Genomic DNA, 22,755 nt, shown 5'->3' on the forward strand with positions numbered 1-22,755 from the left:
CAGATTTCATTATCGAAATACCTAAATAAACAACTGCCTTTTTTAAAACTTTTTTCTCGTCTCTCATGATGTTACCTTTTCATTAAAAAAAATTTTGCAATATTTTTTTATTTCAAATCCTTTTAATTGGCTATCAAGTGCAAATTGTTTATAGATTGATTTTAATTTGTTTATAGACTGTTTCTCTGGTACGCATTAAATTAAAACCCATTATAATTATACCTCAATCAGCACGGTTTCACATAACACGGAATAGTTTCGGTACCATTTATCAGTGCTATGCGGGGTATTGCTGTATTAACACTTATAGGATATAGGATTTGGGATTGGTATCTTTGTATTTCGTCCACAAAATATCGTTGAATTTTCACCATGTAATTGTATGGTGCTGCTTTGTCACTTATTTTTCATTTGATCTGCTTCTTCATGGAGGTTCGCATTCCTGGTCTTGTATAAAGACGAATGCAGGTTACTAAAAATCTTCTCTGATCAACCGTCTTCATATAGGAAAAGGCACCACCCATGTTTGAAAATATTGCCTTTCCGTTGACATAGTTGCTTTGCTTTCATATACTTTGCTCAGCAAGATCATAATTTCCTCGCATCTCAATTCACTTGACTCGACCCTTGTTACTTCTGATCAATATAAACTGTGAAAATCGTACTGTACTATATTGTGATCTGAATAGATTTTTTGTATATCAGTTGCGACCTAGATAAAATTTATTGTATAACAAGTTGTAATCTAAATAAACGTTTAAAATAAATAAATAAATAAAATGAAATAAATTGTAGCTAAAGACAGTTTGAAGTAACATATACCATTGTCTTTTATACTTTTATATATGATATGACGGCACAATAATCACCATGATTACCATGGTGGTATTTTTTAATTTTCTCTTTGTTTTCCTGATAAAATAAAGTTGAACTCTACTAATTTATATTCTTTTTTACAATTTATATTCGAATATAAAGATTATAACTAAAATAAACGATTTCTCTGTGAACTTTTCACGGGTTTCGGTATTCGCAGAACCGTGAGTTGTGTAACTACAACTCACAGTTCTGCGGCGGGACTAATAATGAAATTAATTACAGCAATGAGAAATTTGGCAGAAAGCTTAGGACTTACTTCCGGTCCATGATACGGTGTGCCCTTTACAATTTCGGGAGAGGCATACAGAGGGCTTCCACAAAAGGTTCGTAGTTTTCTGTGCTCGTCAAACATGTTGGATAGTCCAAAGTCAGCAATCTGAAATAGTTCAAAATAAACTGTGAATAAATTATTAGTTAATATTCAGATTTAATTTATTAGTGTCTTAGTTACAGCAACAGTATGCTTTGCAGTACGCTATTTCAAGTAAATTAATTGATTTTTTTTTTTGCAAAATGTAATTAGGAAAACATGGCATTCAGGTATTTTAATAAAAGTTAAAAAATTCATACTGTGGTATGAATCCTACCCAAACGTTTATTCATGTTATTAGCAAGTCTTCTCAAAGTCATATGACAATCTATATGCTTTATAGCAGCAACACTGTTGATGTTTTGATCGCTTACTGCAGGAGCTTGGACATCTGGACTATCAATCTGTTATTGATTTGAGCCATTTCTGTAAATTATTATTATTAGTAGTAATAATAATATTATTATTACACTGTGTAAACCAGTGATCGGAACGCAGTGCCCGCGAAGCCTTTGCCCGCAGGAAAAAGACATGATGAAATAACATATACAATTGTATGCGATTCGTAATGAAGGTAGGGAACGTACATAAGAGTATAATCTGCTGACGAGGCTAGTAGGGGCCAGACGTGTTCAAAGCCGCTAAGTGGATTTTTCTTATTTATTGATTTGAAATTATTGTTTTTCTAAAACTTTTGATTTAAATTTAGTAGTATAGCATTATTTTGTGATATTTCTGATTAATCTGGTGTATTTATTCTTTACTCGGCCTTGTAATTGCATAAAAGTATCGGTAAAGGTATCAAATCCACGTGTTACAAGTTACAACTCCGCTGAACGAGAAGTTTTTTTAGCCAAATTTAGCCGCTTATTGAATATCTTTTACATCAAATTATTTTTTGTAAGTAGCTTATAGACCTAGTAAGGATCGTTGGTTTATTCTGAATTGGGACAGCGAGATTTGAAAGTTAATTAATACTTAAGTGTCCATAGATTACCGTTCGTAACTTCCGCCTTTGTCTTTGTCATACGATCGTTATATATCGAACCTAGATAGCGTTAGTATAGTATACGTTATAATATTTTCAGCGATCGGTAAAATCTATTAAACTTGTTCAACTTCGTTGGCATTTAAATTGCACTTTTAACTAAATACATATACCAACTTAGATTACAAACGTAACATAATTAATTAATACATAACTGATACGGAAGTTATATAAAGGGAACTCGGAGATAATTAATACTTGACTGATTGATTAATACTTGACGCTAAAAATATATATCCCGTTATAGCTGTGTTGGGAGATAAGTTAGGGTTATAAACTGAAATTGAAATTTTATTTAAATTAAAAGTAATCATGACTCAGACCAGAGCAGCAAAACAAAAGGCTCAAGCTAATGGAAGTGCTGTGGCTCAGAGGAGAACTGAGGGGGGCAGTTGCCTTCTGAGTCACAGCCTTCTAAAATGCACAGCTTGCATGATGTTTGTGGAGCATCAGGTACGGGACATGATATTGCCATGGGGGATGTCTTTGTGTGTGCACGATGCAAGGAGTGTATCGAAATCAGGCAACAACTCAGCGTTCTTATGGGCCTATATGAGAGCTTGAAGGACAGGGTGGATGCCCTCGAAGGAACTAAATTGAGGGGCCCATCAAGCTCTCAGCTGCCCACATCAACGCCAGAGCTTGCACTTGGTCATCGTGAAACACAGCGGCAACCCCCAAGGCAGAATGCGCTGGTCCCAAAGGAACTAGTAGTTGTTGGTGACTCTATTGTCAGGGAAACGGGGAACATGCTTTGTAAAAAGGATAGGTGGAACAGGACCAGGGTATGTCTGCCAGGGGCAAAGGTTGATGACGTTGTAGAGCAGATATCATCTTTTAAGGGCACAAAAGGTGATATAGTTGTACACGTGGGCACTAATGATATCAAGAGTAGGAGACCGGCAGAATTGCTTAACAAGTACAGGTCACTGTTGAAAAAAAGCCGTGAAATAGGGTTGAATTTGAAAGTTTCTGCAATTCTGCCCAGACACGATAGGAGGGAGTATATGATGAGAGCCTTGTCGATCAATTCGGCCCTGGAAAGATTGTGCAAGGCTCAAGGGGTAGAATTTTTTTCAGCCTGGACTGTACTTGTTAACAGGAGGGATTGCTTCTACAGGGATGGGATACACTTAAATAGAAAGGGTGCAAGAATATTTGCTGATGCTATCGAGGCAGTGTTAGGTGGGTCGGAAAACTGCTAGCTTGGGGGGATACAAAGACAAATAGATTAACAGTAGCCACTGGCAGAGGTGAAAGAGATTCTTGCACTGCTTCTATTGGAATGAGCAGAAGCCTGAAAAACAAGATTCAGGATATTTCAGAGACTGCTGGGAGTCATTGCGGTACAAGTAAACACATGGGTTGTGTTAGGGTAGCTAAGAATAGAAATAGGTGCATGTATACTTGCGTGTACACCAATGCTAGGAGTTTAGTAAATAAATTTGATGAATTTGAGGTATTGCTCAAAACATCAAAGGCAGATATTGTTGGGATATCAGAGACTTGGTGTCACACAGATATAAGGAATGCAGAACTGGAATTTGGGGAGTATAACGTCTACAGAAAAGATAGACTGGATAGGAAGGGAGGAGGGATTATGCTATTAGTTAAGAAATACATAAAATCCAAAGAAGTGAAGCCAGTGGACATCGCTGGACAGTGCAGTGTCGAGTCAGTTTGGTGTGACATAAGCATTGGGAGATCAAAATTGAGAGTAGGAGTGTGCTATAAGCCTAATGACTCTGATGAGTATAATAAGAAACTGTACAGGGAAATAGAGTGGGCCAGTAAATCAGAGATTCTTATAATGGGAGATTTTAATTTCCCAGATATTGACTGGAATTTGTGGGCTGGTCACTAACACACTAGCAAGGCTTTTGTGGATTTATTGGATGATTGTTTTCTACATCAGCATGTTCGGGAGGCAACTAGAGGGAGGAATACTCTTGATTTGATTATCAGCAGTGATTCTTCATGCATTAAGAATCTGCAGATAAATGAACCACTAGGTGGCAGTGATCACAGTGTGCTGAAGTGGGATTTACTCAAAGAGGTAACTACCATTAGGGGTAAAGGGAAGGGTTATTGCTTTCGTAAAGGCGACTACGATGGACTGAGACAGTATTTAAATTCTATACAGTGGGACCAACTGATGATGTTACCAACAGTAAATGCAAAATGGGAAGCATTCAAAGAACTTATCTTGGAAGCTACTAGACTTTACATACCAACTAAGAAATATTGTTCAAGGTTTAGGCCTAAATGGATGTCAGATGAACTGATGAGGCATATGGCAGAGAAGAAACATGCATGGGATACATACAAATTAACACATGACACAGAAGCCTATGATAGATACAAGTTGATCTGTAACCAAGTTACAAAGGAGGTTAGGCAGGCGAAGGCAGATTACGAGAAATCTTTGGCAAGGGATGGAAAGAAAAACAGCAAAGAGTTCTTTACTTATGTAAACTCTAGAAGGAAGGGGATGAATCAGATTGGTCCACTTGATATCGATGGGTCAACTGTTGATGATCCTGCTCAGGTAGCTAACAAACTAAATGAATATTTTGCATCGACATTCACACATGAGGAGTTATTTAGCGAGGGGAAAGCCAGAGGTGTATTCAACTCTAACAGTAAGCTAGAGAATCTTGTAATAACTGAGAGTAAAGTGGAGGAGAAATTGTTGAAGATAAACACAAGAAAGGCACCTGGGGTGGATGGGATCTATCCAGTTATATTAAAGGAGGCAGCAAAGGAAGTAAGCAAACCCTTAGCCATAATTATGAGAGCTTCCTTGGACTCAGGGGAGGTACCCATAGACTGGAGATGTGCAAATGTGACCCCAATTCACAAAGGAGGATCAAAAGCTGACACAAGCAATTATAGACCTGTGAGTTTAACTTCTGTTCCAGGAAAATTAATGGAGGCACTAGTTAAAGAAGCACTGCAGGATCATTTAGACAAGGCTTCAGTTATAGCTCGGACACAGCATGGTTTTGTTAAGGGGAAGTCTTGCCTGACCAATTTGATTGGATACTATGATGCAGTCACAAAGGAACTGGATGCAGGGAATAACTTTGATATTATATACTTGGATCTTAGAAAGGCTTTTGATTCTGTTGCACATGGAGGACTGCTGCACAAGTTGGAGCAGTGTGGCATTCGAGGCAAATTGCTGCTGTGGGTAAAGGGGTGGCTGAGGGGGAGAAGACAGAGAGTGGTAATCAATGGACACTGCTCGTCGTGGACTAATGTTATTAGTGGAGTCCCTCAGGGCTCAGTGTTGGGTCCATTATTGTTTTCTGTATTCATAAATGATATTGATGATGGTATATCAAGCTTAATGTCGAAGTTTGCAGACGATACAAAGGTAGGCAGGGTTGTCAAGGACACTACTGACACTATGCTGCTGCAACAGGATCTGGAAAGGTTGAGCAGATGGGCTGAGAGGTGGCAAATGAAGTTTAACATTGACAAATGTAAAGTACTACACATGGGAAACAGCAACCCCAGAGCAACGTATCAACTCTGTGGTACAACACTGACAGTGGTAGAGAATGAAAGGGACCTGGGGGTGGTTGTGCAGGCAGATATGAAGTTCTCTGAGCAGTGCAGACTGGCTGCAAGAGTAGCTCATGGTGTATTGTCAATGATATATAGGAATTTTTCTAGCAGGGATAAGGAGGTGATTATTCCCTTGTATAAGGCAATGGTCAGGCCACACCTAGAGTACTGTATACAGGCCTGGAGGCCTTATTTCAAGAAGGATGTAGAGCTGCTGGAACGAGTACAGAGAAGGGCAACAAGATTAGTGAATGGAACAAAGGGGTGCTCTTACGAAGAAAGGCTTAAGATTTGCAAATTACAGTGTCTGGAGACTAGGCATCAGCGAGGTGATCTGATAGAGGTGTATAAAGCATTGAATGGTTTGAGCATGCTCAATGCTGATGGGATTCTTCCTCTCGCTCCGAATAATCACCTGAGAGGGCATAAATTCAAATTGAGGAAAGACAGATGTAGGATAGACGTGCGGAAATTTGCCTTTAGCCAGCGAGTGGTTGGTTGGTGGAACAGACTTCCATCCCTTGTCGTGGAAGTTGATAGCCTAAATAAGTTTAAGGCTCAGCCGGACAGGTATTTTGAACGAACAGAGGGGTGAAGTGGGAGTGGTTTTTTTTTTTTTTTTTTTTTTTTGGCTGATGCTGCATAAGCTTGCTTTCTTGCATCAAATGCCTCTACTAATGCTAATGCTAATGCTAATAAACTTGCAAGGTGCATCAATACTATTTATCTGTTAAGGCATATCGGAACTTTTGTAAGCAGCAATTTTCTTCCTGGCGGGATGCTAGTGTCACATACATAATGTGCACTACGCAGTTGGTGAGGGATACTGCCTACCAGTCGTTACTAGGAAGCTTGCGAGAACACAGCGTGACTGTATGTGGATTGTGGGCTCTGCTACGATATCGTGATGTTGCTGTTTTCTGTGGCAGAATAAAATTACAAGTACAGTATAGCAAACTACTTGAAATTCTTCCCTTCACTAATTGTGATGTTTTGTCCCAAATTGAGTGGTTGGTGCTCGTCACTCTCCATAAATTCTCAAATGTGCCCGTACGAAAGGTTGGTGATCACGGATGTAAACCGCCATTAAGCTATATTACAGGGAAGCACGGATTTGCCGCAAGCTTACTGTAACATGAACTTCTATGCATATTTTTATTAACGATAGCAAAATTTAAGGGCATACTGTTCTCAGGTAATGTAAGCAGTCACTTTATTAGGTATATCTAACCTTTTAATGAAATGGAGCGCTCCTTCAGTACAGCATCACTTGTTCGTACCTTACGATATTTTATTTTATTTTATTTTTAACATATAATATACACAACAGGCATTCGCCCAGTTCAAGTGTATAACAGAGCATACACTTAAAATGTAAACAGTTAAAGTGTATATACAGCAGGTGTGCATCATATATGTAGGGATGCTGTGTGTGTGTGTGCGTGCGTGCGTGCGTGTGTGTGTGTGTGTGTGTGTGTGTGTGTGTGTGTGTGTGTGTGTGTGTGTGCGTGTGTGTGTGTGTGTGTGTGTGTGCGTGCGTGCGTGCGTGCGCGCGCGCGCGCTATTCTCTCCGATAATGGGCAAGACGAAACGAAAGATTTAAGGTAATTTGAACGTGGCATGGTAGTCGAGGCCAGCCACATTGATTTGAGTTTCTGAGAAACTGCAACCCTGCTGTGGTTTTCGCGTACAGTGGTGTCTCGGTATCGAACCTTTGTATCGAAACTGGAACAATAACTAAATAACAACCAGTAAATGTCGATCTTGAGGTCGGAGACAGTTGATCGATTCGAGAGACCAAGAAGAGCGACAAGATTTGTGCAGTGTAACAGAAAAGCTACACCAGTCAAACAACTTAGTACAACAGTGACAGCAACTTAAGGGGTATTTTATAGCACACAACTGGTCGTACCTTGTTATGGATGGGGTGTCGCAGTCGACGACCGAACTGAATTCAACTGTTGTACGCAGAAAACAAGAAGGTATAGTTAGAGTGGATTCAAGAACACTAGCATTGGACAGTGGATGATTTGGAAAAAAGCTGCCCCTCGTCTGATGTATTCCTGTTCGTGGTGTTTCGCGTTAATGAGAGGACCGAAATATGGCGAAAACAGCATGAACCCATAGACACATCCTGCCAGGTGTCAATAGTGCAGGCCAGCGGTGGCGGTGTAATTGCCTGGGGAGTGTTCTCATGATAATGCACATTGGGCCCCTTGGTATCAGTGGAGCAACATTTGAATGCCACAGGTTATCTGGAAATTGATTCTGACAAGGCTCGTCCTTTCATAGTTCCAGTGTATCCATCTATGAATGGTTCTTCCAACAAGATAATGCGCCATGTCACAAGGCTAGATTTATATAGATCTCGTTTAAGGAACATGGACCGAAATCATCCTATTGCAGTGGCCTGCCCAGTCATCATATCTCAGTCCAGCTAAGCTTCTGCTGAATGAGGTGGAACGAGCTCTTCGGAGCAGAGATTCGCAACCATCAAAATTTTTTTTTATGAAAGTCCCAAACACGAGAGGTATTAGAACCTATAGTACTTAGTACCGTGCAGCAACTGTGGGAAACAATTGAATCAGCATGAGCCAGCATCCCTTTGGCACGATTCTTACACCTCGTTGGCTCTATGCCACGATGAATCCAGGCTGTTCTGGGTGCTGAATGGGGCCCTATTCCCTATTAGGTAGATGCTGTTGTTGTTGTAGTAGTAGAGTTTAGGAGCATCAGCGACTAAGGCCGTATTGCTCCGTGTATATTGTCTATAAATTGCGTGTGTTCTAAGGTCAACTTTCTGTTTGCTGTACGAAAAACCCGAGTTTCCGAGAGAAAAAACCATGCTACCCTAGCCCGAGACCGACTAACTCAGCCACGTTGTGAAAAAGGCCCATAAAAATTCCTCTCGTCATCGACGAGACTCAAACTGAGGTCTTTTTCAACGGTGTGTAGTTGCCGACCGGGCTAGCCGGGTGGGTAAAGTGCCTGCCTGGCAACCCAAAGGTCGCGGTTTCGATTCCCGCCTCGGGCTTGGATCAAAGTACTGCAAAAACCTTGGGAGGTGCATTATGGCCACAGAAGCCTATGCGCCAACAACTACCAAAAAAAAAAAAAAAAACCGCTGTAGTTAGGTAGGTGCTCCTAATAAAGTAGTCACTCAGTATATGCCATCCATAGAGCTGCAGGCGAAAATTAAATTACAATAAATTATTTATTTATTGAGCGTCTTTGGGCTATTGCTACGCCAAACGCTTGTGAATTAAGGGACCACTGGGCATTTACGCGTACTTAGGTGAATATTAGTTCTACGCCAGTAAATTATAACTAATTGTATTTTTTTTTTTTTACCTTATGTCCATTAATTTTTGAATATCTCTCGTTCATATATAAGCAGCATATGTGAGATTGACGTGCTAAATTTGCAATACAATAGATGCGCTAAATAATGTGCTAAAAGAAGACAAAGTGGGTCTAATAATAAAGGATGTATCATTAGATAAGGAGCCCGGTCATTATTATTATGTTCATAACAAATGCCCAGAAATATATATATTTAAACACTCTGAATATGCTCCGTACTGTGTGGAATAGAATCAACTCATAAGCAATGCGAAAAATCTATATAAAAACGGAACAGAGTATACTAGAAACTTCAAATAGATGACGAATATGAGTTTGCTTCTTTTTTTCTTATCATTTACTTTCGAAAGTTCAATGACGCGTCTTGTAACTGTGGGGCATATAAGTATAAGTGCTTTCTACACTTATACACCCCACAATCCTACAACACATTATCCAGAGTAAAACTGGATGAGTTAATAAAATTAAATTGTTTATTATACGTGAAATTTCAAGAATGATCACATATTCCCTTCAGACCACACAGAAAACGCAATATAAATACGAGACACGGAGTGAAAAAAAGGAAGGATCTATATAAAGCTACTGCAGAAAACGAAAAGTACTAAGCGAATTCTAACTCCCACAGGCAGAGAGGAAGAGTGACTTAAAACATAAATATAACACATAAAGTACCTGAAACCGCTCTGACCCTGCTTTTCAGAATCAGGAGTATAAATAGAAAATTTATTTTATTTTTCATTTTTATTTTTTTTACATAATACACATGTGAGATTCCTATTGATGTATCCGCCTTACAAGGGCGATGTGAACTGAAACTCACCCGCCCATCCAATGCGGGGATTAGGGATACAATAAGTAATGCAGAAAATGTGACAACTGGACAAAATAATTGCCACAACCTGAGAATCTAGCTTGAAACTAGTTGCCATGAAAAGTTTTCAGACGGAAGGAGACACATGACGCACGCTAGAGAGAAGTGGCATTTCGTAGAAAGGAGGAGGGAGAAGCATGTTCTCAAAACAGCAAGAATAGCTTTTTGAGTACAGGGGCGTATATTCAGTGAATGTAAACATGTAATGTTATATTCTTATTATATTCAAGTATATACTGATATACTTTTACAGTATATAGATTTGGTTCTAATCCCGTCGGAGACTGGATGAATTCTTCAAGGCCTCTTTGATCGAGGCTATAGTTAGCGGATCTCAGGTGGATCAAGGAAAGCCCCTCTTCTCCATCACCTTTTCACTGGGCAGCGGCAATACACGGGGTAATGATTTCGGCTCTTAAAATTTAGCTCTCCCTACTCTGACCTTTATTTCGTGAGAAACGCTGCTCTAAAACTGGGCTTGAGACAGTTGCCTCGTTTTTTACTTCTACCTGCTTTTTACGCTAACACAGAGCTTGCAACAAAGAAGTAATTGTAGTTCGTAAATAGCCCAGAGAAAGGCATTGTCATATTGTGGAATTGCAGCTGTACATAGCCAAAGAAATACTCTGTTCACCCACGGGATAGGCAATGGCAAATGATGCAATTAAGCAAGCTGACACCATCATCAGCCGAATATATATATTCCTAACATTTCTCCATATACAGTGTATATAATAAATAAATAAATTTTCTGTTTATAATCCATAACGACCGCACGGTCAGAGTTCACAAGACAGAGAGAGAATACCAGAAACATCACTGCATTTAACAGTCATGTGGGCTTGAACCGTAGCCACTCAAAGAATGCAACCACGGGCCAGACCACTCGGCTAGCGCGTTTTTATTAATGACAATAAAGCTAAGCGCTGTCTAATCGTGTGGTTGTTGTTGTTGTTATTTTAGTTTTTAGGAGCATTAGCAACTAAGGCCATATTGCTCCGAGATATGCGGTGGTCATTCCCTGACCTTTCCGCATCCTCCGTATTTGGTGGTGACGGGCTCGAACCCCGGTCTAATCAAGAAGCGTGTGCTACGCACTGCTGCTCCTTCCCACCTGGCTACGGAGGCGCCTCTAATCGTGTGGAATACAAGCCAAGACATGTGCTTAGTTTCTGCTAGAATAAATAGGTGGGTTGCCATTAGATAACTACAACTCTGACTTTAAGAATATGGGATCAGTGTCTGTGTCCTCCTTCTTAACTATTAAATATTTGTTTGGTCTCTACTGGAGTAATTTTATCTACACCTACCATATTGAAATAAGATGGCTGCATTAAATTATTAGCATTATCAATTTAGAACACCTGCGTTCACAGTTCAATTCAGAACAAATATTTATTACATGGTGGGGAAGAGGGTAATGTAGGGTATTCTGATGAGGGGTATTTATTAATATCAGTCGCTACCAAGAAACACGATGGCCACCATTTAGAACCTTTGTGCATACATTCCAATAAAATTTTAATTGAATCTGCCATCTCAAAACAAGATGGCGGTTTTTACTTTTACGTTTATAATACGAACAAAAATGATTTTTAAAATAATACTTAAATATATAAAAATGAGGCGATTTTCATTTTGGTGAAAATTTGTTTTAAAAAATTAAGATACTAATATAACCCGATCCCAAAGACAGCTTATTTTATTCGCGATGTTATGTGATCTGAAAAATAATCATCCACTTTAATTGTGGCTGCCCTTCGTAAATTCGGAACTATTTCTATAGGTGTTCATTTTATGGCTTGAATTTACATCAGGAGCAGGATTTTATTTTTATACAGAGGGTTGGGAGACGGATAAGAGATTTAAAATTAGATTATAGGCTGGAGAAGTGGGAGAAGAGATTGAAGCCTTGTGAAGTAAATTTTGTACTTTTAAAATTGTCAGTATCTTTCAGTTATTGATACTAATAAACACTAGCCGATTTGTTTGAAATGTTCTAAACCCTTCAGATATAAATCAGAAATGTTCAGGATCAGATATAAATCGGAGTTTTCTAAGCGTTACAATGTACCCAAAACCTAATTGTAGACAAGTCACCTGCAACATCTTTAAGAATTAGTATCCAAGTGTTTGGAGCCATATAATAATTTAAAGTACGAAGAACGCAACTGAAATTTCACCAACTTATTTACTTTTTATAATTACCCACTTTGTCAAATTTTCCTTTAAAAAATAAAATCCGAAGGCTTCATTTTAGAAGAAACACGACAGGAAACAACCCCAATAGAATTTATGAAGGTATGGAGAATATTCGGTCAGTGTTTTCACACGAAACGTCAACAACCGCCAACTTCCTACGTGGACAAAACTAATTTAGAAACTGATAATAATTGTCCAGATTATTAGTAACAAAGTTCTCTAATCATACTTACTTTTGCATTGCCCTTTTCATCCAAAAGAATGTTTTCTAGTTTCAGGTCCCTATGGCAAATCTTATTCTGAAAGGGATAATAAATATATAAGTAAATAAAAAATAGTTTCTGTGAAAAATGAACTAGGAATTTTTGTTAATTTAATAGTTATATAAACTTCTAAATTGCGTCAAATGATCAGTAGGTATTTGCAATGGTAATGCAAACATAGTATTTGGATAAGTAAACTAAAGTTATTTTTAATTTTTACTTTTATAATACAGGTTCTTTGTGTAAAATATTTTAGCTAATCTGACATCGCAATAAAGAGTTCGGAAACTGAAGCAATCAGGTACAGTACTTGGAAACTTTGACAATGTCACTGTCTTTATAAACCCAAATTGTCAAGTTTAAACAGTTTTAAATGCACATTTCTTCCTAAATGAACCAATGGCTCTAATAGCATTATATTCTACAGTGTATTATTAATGACAGGAGTTGCACAAAAGTTAAATATGCTTTACATTATTGGTTATTAATATACAAAATGTCGTACATTCCACAGAAACCTTGTATATAGGATGTTTCAAGAGTATGTGCAAAACCTGGAACACTCTTTGGTACAAAATAAGAAAAACAGATAAAAATGCATCGAAACCGGGGTGTTTTTGAATTCTGAAAAATGGCTGCAGAATTTTCAATGCTAAAAAATTATAAAAATAATGACACGTACCTATAAAATGTTTATTCATGCTAAAGACGTGTTTGCCTATTCATAATTTTTTATTATTTTTTGCTATTCAAAACTCCATAGCTATTTTTAAAAATTTTCATATAAACAGCCATAGCTCCATAACTGTCCAGAATTGGACACATTTATTATAATTATATTCTTATTTTGTTCCCTATAATACGTCCTAGAATTTTTGCAATAGTTTTGAAACACCCTGTATGTTGTTCAACTATTACATCTTTTTGAAATCATTTGTCTTAAAATATTTAGAAATAACGGGCAGCGTAATCAGATGTGAAGTTAGTTACCTTAGCTCCCTCCCTCTCTTCTTTTCGTTCCTAGATGGTGTTGGTCATGAAACTTAGAACAGTGATGACAAACATACGTGAGCCGGATTCGGCCTGTGTATTAAATCAATCCAGCCGCACAAGATTCTAATAATACTTATAAAATTAGAAATATAGTTGTAAAATAAAGTAAAAAGACTATAAAACAACAATAACTGGAACCAAATATTGATAGATTAATTTGCATAAAAACAACGCTTCCGGGAAAACAGCAAATAATCGGTAATTTATAATGTTTTTTATTTGCAACAGGACAAAGGAATGAAAGCAAGCTCTGACCCTAGGGTCAGAGCTTGCTTTCATTCCTTTGTCCTGTTGCAAGGTTCATCTATCTTTAAACAGGTCTTTTAATACTGTTTCCATCTATTCTGATTACACCTTACCTGGATGCAGTTATTCCTGAAAAAACATTTCAGGTAAGAGATTTCTTGGCTTAAAATATAATATTTCAAAAATTTAATATTTCTTAATATCTTACATTTATTCTATTTTTATTTGGTTTAAATTCAAAATGGGGACACATTCTCTACAAGAGAAAATCACAATAAGTTAGCATTTGTCCGATTTTACTAATGTTAGCGGGTCTCGATTACAAAAGTTGTCTGTCCAACATGTCTAGAATAAAATAAATAATGACCATATATTTTTTTAGTTTTATCTTTTTCTTATCCTACGGTCCACAGTCTGCGTGGGTAGCACAGTGGTATCGTCACCGTCCTCCCCACACCGGGTGGAAAAGGCCCGGGTTCGAACCCGTCGATGACGCGAGGAACTTTAGTGGGCTTTTTTCACTCCGTGGCTGAGTTAGTCGGTCTCAGGCGTAGATAGCAAGGTTTTTCCCCTCAGAAACTGAGGTTTTTTCGTCCAGCAAACAGGCAAATCGACCAGAGAACACACGCAATTTACAGACACGGATACGGGTTAATGTAATCATTTACGGGTAACCCTAGTATAGTAATTTAATAATTTATCCTACAGTCCACAGTCAATCACAAGAATTTGGTCTGAATGCCGAATTAAGTTTGACACGTCTGCCTTAGAATGATATAAGAAAACACGTTTAGTTCTAGTAAATTACAAATACACAGCAGACTAAAGAGCACTTACCTTGTGACAATAGTAAATAGCTGCAACTATCTGCCTAAAAACACGACGTGCCTCCAATTCTGATAAATGTTTTCTGTCTCCCAAGTAATCGTACAGTTCCCCTCCACTGGCATACTGCATTATTAGAACTATCTTGTCTTGATTTTCGAAAACTGCAATAAACGACTGAGTTTAGTGCTTGTTGATACTGATGTTATACATGCCTAAACAAGCTAATGGTGGGCTTAATTTTGTCTGATATACAAGTCGGGAAAAAAAAAACATTTTAAATGTAATTTTAAAAGGAAAGTACATACGAGTGCATATGCTTTTCTTTGTAGTCGGAAGCCCACAAGATAGATCTATAGAAAAATATTTCAACTATATAAAATGTATAGGTGCAATAATGTAATCTTAGGTCTTCAACATTTCTGGATGTATTTTTATAATAAAAAGGTTTTGTAAAGTAATTAAATTAAACAAATTATTAAGCGTGATTTAGCAGTTTTCTGTTTTTCATTTTTATATAATCTGAAAATTTTGGGAGCTCTTGGAAGTATTGCAGGCCCAGTGGATGATCTTGCATATTTTTGCTAGAGCTGTTGTTCCAGCAATTGTGACACTTAATTATGCTCTGCTGAAACAATAAATATTGCAACCTTTCTCTGCGTAATGTAGAAACATTTGTAAGCAACTACGTTACCTTTCACACAAAACAAAACTTTCACCAATAAGGGTGTCATCTCGAATCTCTTTGTGTGCTACTCAGTGAATGCAATTCCTGTTGTACTGTAAACTTTTGATTGCTTTCAGCGTGATATAACAAAAAAAAAAAAAAAAAAAAGAAAAAAGAAAAGAAAGAAAGAAAAAACTGTTATTCGTTATTTTAAAATTATTCTATTTTTTCAGGGAGGGCCAATAGAGTCAGAGGAGTTCGTTATTTAATAATCCCATAATTAATTTTCTCTCATATGACGGACCATATACTTAGATCCTCTCTGTAAATTTTATTATTGTGCAGGTGGATAAGACACGAAAACATTTTGTGAATGACATACAGTGCCGTTTTTTTTTTACCTTATAGACTGGTTGGTTGTTTTTAGTTATCAAGTCAGACCACGAGGCTAAATGTCGTGCACTGATGCTATTGATAATGCAACTTCTTGATGATGGCACCTTCATTTTTTTAAGATTCCGCTTAATTTTATTAATTAAAGTGCATTAAATGTACCGTAAGAAATTCAGGGGGTTTTACGATCCACTATATACATGCAACCTGTATAGATGCATACAGGACTACCTCAGTGATAGGCAGGTGACAGTCAAGACCAGATACCAATGTATGACGCGAAGAGTGTCGAAAGAATGCCACCAGGGTTCGGTTCTGGGTCCCTGCTTTGGGAACCTAGTCCTAGATGAACTCCTGGGAATAAACATCGTTCCTACAGTCGAGTTTGCAGATTATCTTGTCTTTCTTGTGAAGGCCAAAACCCGACAATTATTAGAACAGCATACCAACTTAGCACTGCAGGAATAGATAAAAACCCACAAAATTGCAATATCAAATAATAATAAAAAAAACTAAATCAATACTCCTAAAAGGCAACCTGAACATAAGAAGATCACCTCAAATTAAAATTGTGGGAAAAACAGTAACTCTGGTTACCGAACTTAAATACCTAGGCATAATATTTGATCAAAGCTAACCTTCTACCCCCACCTTATGTATATTGTTAGGAAGCGAGAAATTACACTGGCATGACAGCAAGAATTAGCTATGCCAACTGGGGACTCAAAAGGAGAACCCTTGCTCTTATTTATAAGCCAATCTTCCTCCCAGTCATCATTTATGGTGCAGGCATCTAGTACTAGAGCAACCCTAGCCAGAAGCAGAGCTAAACGTGATTCAATCCAGCAAATAATTAATTAATTTATTTATTTATTAAACCTGTTTATTTCTCTGCTGAAGAGCCACCCCCTGGGGGTGATATTTACATTCAGAAGTTAAGGCAGGGACATGTTTCCGGCGGTTACATGGAACATGTATGCTTGGAACATGTAACCTGAAAGGTACAGAGCTTACAGTGTTTATTACTTTACATACTTGAAAATTGTGGAATACCGAAATGTCCCAAATTAAAGGATATTATTTTATCAAAAGTGCTGTAAATTACAAAAACATGAGAAATATGTACAAAAATATAAAGGATTGAGGCAGTCCATCACCGGTTGTTGCCCTTGGTATCTCTTCAATCTTGACTGTCTTAGTGCTCACAGCCAGGCGTCTTTGGACTAATAGATGCCAAGCGAGGGGACCAGTGACGGCTTCACTTTATTTTATTTTACATTCATCGTGTCATGGGAAGAATTGTCGTGGCAATTTTCCTTCGGTTGGTCTGTCATAACTAAGTTTGTATATGTGTCCGTTAGCTAATTGGCATCTGTATATATGCTGTTGGCAGAATTTATCCAGGTCGATGGCTAGATTGTTGATCAAATCTACCGTGTTTCCTGAGAACAATCTTCTCAAGCCTTTCAGGTTGTTGAAACAGATTCTGCGTGGGAGCCTTGGGTCAATTTGATTTCTTCTTGCAGTGCGGGGAGTTTTTATCAGATCAGTAATGTCAGGGGTGTCGAGTTGCCTTGTGATTAGTCTGGCAAGTGTAGGAAGGTTTGCTGCCACAATCTGTTGTTTCCATGGGGTGACTTCGAGATTTATGTAGAGTTGGGCTCTAAAAAATGGTGTATTGGTTGCCAGTCCTCCAGTTGAGCCATTTCAGGCGCTAGTATTCCATCCTGAGGAACCTGTTGAAGTGTGTTGTGGGAGCGGAGGACTAAATAGCTGCTGAATAGAGAGAGATATGGGATAGGGACATCGGAAAACATTTTCTTTACCAGTTCAGCGTCTGTTTCGCCTATTAGGTCTTCGTGACCAGGCAAAGAATTAATTTTCTGTTTATACTCCCGCACGACAACCAAGTCAGTAGAGTTTACAATAAATTGTCAATACAAATATTTATCGTATTTAGTAGTCACTGGCTTGAACCCCGGTCCACTCAAGGAACGCGTGCTAAGCACCCTCGCTCCTAACCACTCGGCTACGTCAGGCCTGTTTCTTACTGCAACCATACAAACCTTGCCTGTGACGTAACTCCGCACTAAGTGAAAAATCTTAGATGTCTAAAAATACTTGCGTTTCCTCAATCTTGACCTGAACGTCACCAAAATAACTGCACAAATTGATCTTGGGCCCTGTCTCTTTGTGTTCCTTGCCATAGGCTAGTGTGCACGGTCTAATACAACTGATTGAGTAACAGTAAGTTGAGAATATGATATGTGCATGTGTTTGTTTGTTGTCCCCACATGTGATCCGTATGCAGGCATGTTAAATTGTATAAGTGTGCATGTTACGGATTTTTAAATGTGCGAATAAATGTATATATTTGTTTTGTGGTGAGCTAACAAGCACATACACTCACCATGTGCTCGTTAGCTTTTGACCGACCACATGTGAGTTGTCTATATATGTTAAATAATGTAAGAGTGCGTGATAGGGATCTATAAATATATGAGTAAATGTGTACGTTTGTTGTGTCCTATGACAAAGAATCAATGGTAGTTGTGGGCAGGACTTCGTGTAAACTTAGCCTGTACAAAAAAAAAAGTGTGTGCGTAGTCTATTTTCAGAATGCTATGTCGAGTAAATGTCAATGTGTGTGATTGAATGAGTGACTGAAAATGTCAATTTTAAGTGTCAGAATATCATCATCAGCCATTTTCAATCCACTGCAGGATGAAGGCCTCTCCAGCAACTTTCCATTTCCTTCTGTTTTGTACAATGGCCATCCATTGTTGTCTTCCAGGTTTTCTTTTAGCTCCTCTTGAATGCCATACTGTTAATTTCTTAGCCCATCTGTCATCATGTCTTCGAGCTATGTGTCCTGCCCAAGACCTTTCAGTTCAACAGATATTTATTTAAAGTATACCCAGTAAAATAAAATAAAATAAAATATTTCCAGAAGCTTTCGGAACTCGTGTCCCTTTCTCAACTGACAGAATTTTTAAATACATTACAAGCAAACTGTGGCACGTTACTCATTCGTCATTGTTGTAGCACGGACGTGTGCTGCCTTGCGCCAGTGATCATCCATCAATAAAACGGTTGTCTCCAGGATTGGATGTATACGCATGCCTTTCTGGCGATTTAATGCCTTAGGGTTGTTCATTATGTTTAGTGACTCTAGCCATAGGCGGTGGCGAAAGTGTCGCGCGTGGTCCACTATCTCAAAGTCGCGCTTGGGGTCAAGATCGTGGTTGGTAGCCCAAAAATGTTCTGCAAGCGCGGACTGGTCAGTTTCGGCAAGCCGGATTGCTCTGTCGTGTTCCGTGAGGCGATCCTGGAGACGTCTCGATGTCTCACCTACGTAGCAACTGTTACAGGCCCTACAGGTGATACGGTACACTACATTGCTGCGTAAGACAGGTGTGACAGGGGTCTTCACACTGGAGACAAGTGAACGTAGGTTCCTACCTGGTAATTGTACACATTTTATGTTGTAACTTCTCAGGATCTTCGAGATACGTCCTGACACTCCTGGATAATACGGAATGTAGGCGGATGATATGCCGACTTGCTTCGGAGGTCTTGGGTTGGAAGTAAGTTCTTGTGCCTGTAACAAGCATCTGTTTAGTACATGGGATGGATAACCGCATCTGGTTAAGTCCGCCTTCACACGGGAGATCTCGTTACGTCTAATTGTGTCGGTGCTGGAATGGCTCCAGGCCCTGGAGAACAGGGTGCGGGCAGTGCTACTGAGATGGCTTGGAGCGTGGCCGGACCCGTAGTTGGTGAATTGACCGCACCACATGGGTTTGCGGTATACTGAGGTCTCTAGATGTGGGCCTACGCGATGCACTAGCACGTCCAGAAACGGGAGCGAACCGTCCACCTCTGATTCTACGGTAAACTTGATGAAATTGGATAGAGAGTTGAGGTATTCTAGTAGTACCGTTTCAGAACCACGTGGTATTATGGTAAAAATATCGTCGACATATCTACACCACGTTGTAATAGGTGTAGGTGGGTTCTGGTGTATCTGCTTCTCCAGATCTTCCATGGCGATGTTAGCTACTACGGAACTGACAGGGGCACCCATAGCAGTGCCATGTACTTGTTTGTAGAGTGAGTCTTCAAAGGTGAAGATGCTGCTAGAGAGGCATAGGTTGAGGGCGGTACAGATGTCATCAGTGGATAGTGACGTCCTGGATTGGAGGCTTAAGTCGCTCTCAAGGAGCCTTCTGGCGCAGTGCACGGCCTGTTGGACGGGAATCGAGGTGAATAAAGAAACCACGTCAAATGATGCCATGACAGAGTTATCAGGGATTGAAATGTCCTTAATGGTGTTAATGAATTCACTGCTGTTTTTAACGGTGTGAGATGTATTACCTATAAGAGGCGAGAGGAGGCTCGCGATGTGTTTGGACAGTTCATACGTTGGGGCACTGCAGCAAGACACTATAGGTCTGAGAGGAATACCCGGTTTATGGATCTTTGGTAATCCGTAGAATTGTGGTAGTTGGCAGCCAGTAGCACGCAGAAGATGGTGAGTCGCGGTCGGGATCTTCTTATCTTTAAGCCATGCGTGGACAAGTTTATTAACATTTGCTTCCAGACGTTTCAAGACTTTAACGGGAGGATCAGGTAGAGGTTCATATACGTTAGGATCGAGTAATAGGGCCAAGGCTTTCTCTCGGTAGGCTGATCGGTCCAGCACAACAGTCCGGCGCCCTTTATCAGCAGGAAGTACAACGATGGAGTTGTCTTTTCTTATAGATGACAGGGCGGCACGTTGGCGGTGGTTGAGGTTTGAGCACGTTTTTCGAGTGTTGCGGAGGACTGCGGCAGTCTTGAATCGGATCTCGTTGGCAGTTTCTTCGGGAAGGTTGGTAATACTGGCTTCTATGCCCATAGCGAGCTGTGTGATGGGAGGTTTCGATGGTATAACGGCGAATTTCATACCGTTTGATAAAACACTCAGCTGCTCATTGGACAGTTGTTTGTTACTTAGATTCAAGACGAAAGAAGTCGTGTCGTCTGAACGAGTGTTCGTCTTTAAGGAGTTAGTTTCTATGCTCAAGTTTATGAACTTGCGCTGTTGGCGTAAACGGTAGGTATCCGAGGTCTGACTAGCCCGATGGCAGATGGTATGTATAAGGTTTGTAAATACAATAGGCGAGACCTTACCTTGTATGTGTTGTAACAGTCTGGACTTGTTGTAGTCAGCGTTCCTGATTTCACGGTGGAGATGGGATATCCATAAATTTAACGTGCGCAGGCTGAAGTTAAAGCAGGCACGATCCATATGAGAGTTGTGGAACGGGGCTTTGTATCGGAACCCTTTAGGTATAATTCGATTGCTTTTGCATCTGTGGGCGAAGCGTAAATGTTGCCTGTAGCGAGCAAAAGCAATCGAATTATACCTAAAGGGTTCCGATACAAAGCCCCGTTCCACAACTCTCATATGGATCGTGCCTGCTTTAACTTCAGCCTGCGCACGTTAAATTTATGGATATCCCATCTCCACCGTGAAATCAGGAACGCTGACTACAACAAGTCCAGACTGTTACAACACATACAAGGTAAGGTCTCGCCTATTGTATTTACAAACCTTATACATACCATCTGCCATCGGGCTAGTCAGACCTCGGATACCTACCGTTTACGCCAACAGCGCAAGTTCATAAACTTGAGCATAGAAACTAACTCCTTAAAGACGAACACTCGTTCAGACGACACGACTTCTTTCGTCTTGAATCTAAGTAACAAACAACTGTCCAATGAGCAGCTGAGTGTTTTATCAAACGGTATGAAATTCGCCGTTATACCATCGAAACCTCCCATCACACAGCTCGCTATGGGCATAGAAGCCAGTATTACCAACCTTCCCGAAGAAACTGCCAACGAGATCCGATTCAAGACTGCCGCAGTCCTCCGCAACACTCGAAAAACGTGCTCAAACCTCAACCACCGCCAACGTGCCGCCCTGTCATCTATAAGAAAAGACAACTCCATCGTTGTACTTCCTGCTGATAAAGGGCGCCGGACTGTTGTGCTGGACCGATCAGCCTACCGAGAGAAAGCCTTGGCCCTATTACTCGATCCTAACGTATATGAACCTCTACCTGATCCTCCCGTTAAAGTCTTGAAACGTCTGGAAGCAAATGTTAATAAACTTGTCCACGCATGGCTTAAAGATAAGAAGATCCCGACCGCGACTCACCATCTTCTGCGTGCTACTGGCTGCCAACTACCACAATTCTACGGATTACCAAAGATCCATAAACCGGGTATTCCTCTCAGACCTATAGTGTCTTGCTGCAGTGCCCCAACGTATGAACTGTCCAAACACATCGCGAGCCTCCTCTCGCCTCTTATAGGTAATACATCTCACACCGTTAAAAACAGCAGTGAATTCATTAACACCATTAAGGACATTTCAATCCCTGATAACTCTGTCATGGCATCATTTGACGTGGTTTCTTTATTCACCTCGATTCCCGTCCAACAGGCCGTGCACTGCGCCAGAAGGCTCCTTGAGAGCGACTTAAGCCTCCAATCCAGGACGTCACTATCCACTGATGACATCTGTACCGCCCTCAACCTATGCCTCTCTAGCAGCATCTTCACCTTTGAAGACTCACTCTACAAACAAGTACATGGCACTGCTATGGGTGCCCCTGTCAGTTCCGTAGTAGCTAACATCGCCATGGAAGATCTGGAGAAGCAGATACACCAGAACCCACCTACACCTATTACAACGTGGTGTAGATATGTCGACGATATTTTTACCATAATACCACGTGGTTCTGAAACGGTACTACTAGAATACCTCAACTCTCTATCCAATTTCATCAAGTTTACCGTAGAATCAGAGGTGGACGGTTCGCTCCCGTTTCTGGACGTGCTAGTGCATCGCGTAGGCCCACATCTAGAGACCTCAGTATACCGCAAACCCATGTGGTGCGGTCAATTCACCAACTACGGGTCCGGCCACGCTCCAAGCCATCTCAGTAGCACTGCCCGCACCCTGTTCTCCAGGGCCTGGAGCCATTCCAGCACCGACACAAT

General features: G+C 39.9%; 1 protein-coding gene across 3 annotated transcripts in view; it reads right to left on the reverse strand.

Annotated features, from left to right (window-relative positions):
- The window catches only part of LOC150088787 (uncharacterized), a 127,115-nt gene that overhangs the window by 23,025 nt on the left and 81,335 nt on the right, over positions 1–22,755 (reverse strand). For all 3 annotated transcript variants that reach the window (XM_090369654.1, XM_090369655.1, XM_090369656.1), the window contains 3 exons: positions 14,649–14,800; positions 12,483–12,548; positions 1,136–1,255 (listed from right to left, as the gene is read on the reverse strand). In XM_090369654.1, coding sequence (XP_090225780.1) covers positions 1,136–1,255; positions 12,483–12,548; positions 14,649–14,800 — 338 coding nt within the window. The remainder of the gene's footprint in view (positions 1–1,135; positions 1,256–12,482; positions 12,549–14,648; positions 14,801–22,755) is intronic.

This window comes from Mastigoproctus giganteus, chromosome 3, assembly GCF_048544385.1.
Source record: "Mastigoproctus giganteus isolate SK-2022 chromosome 3, ASM4854438v1, whole genome shotgun sequence".
Classification (NCBI taxonomy): Eukaryota; Metazoa; Arthropoda; class Arachnida; order Uropygi; family Thelyphonidae; genus Mastigoproctus; species Mastigoproctus giganteus.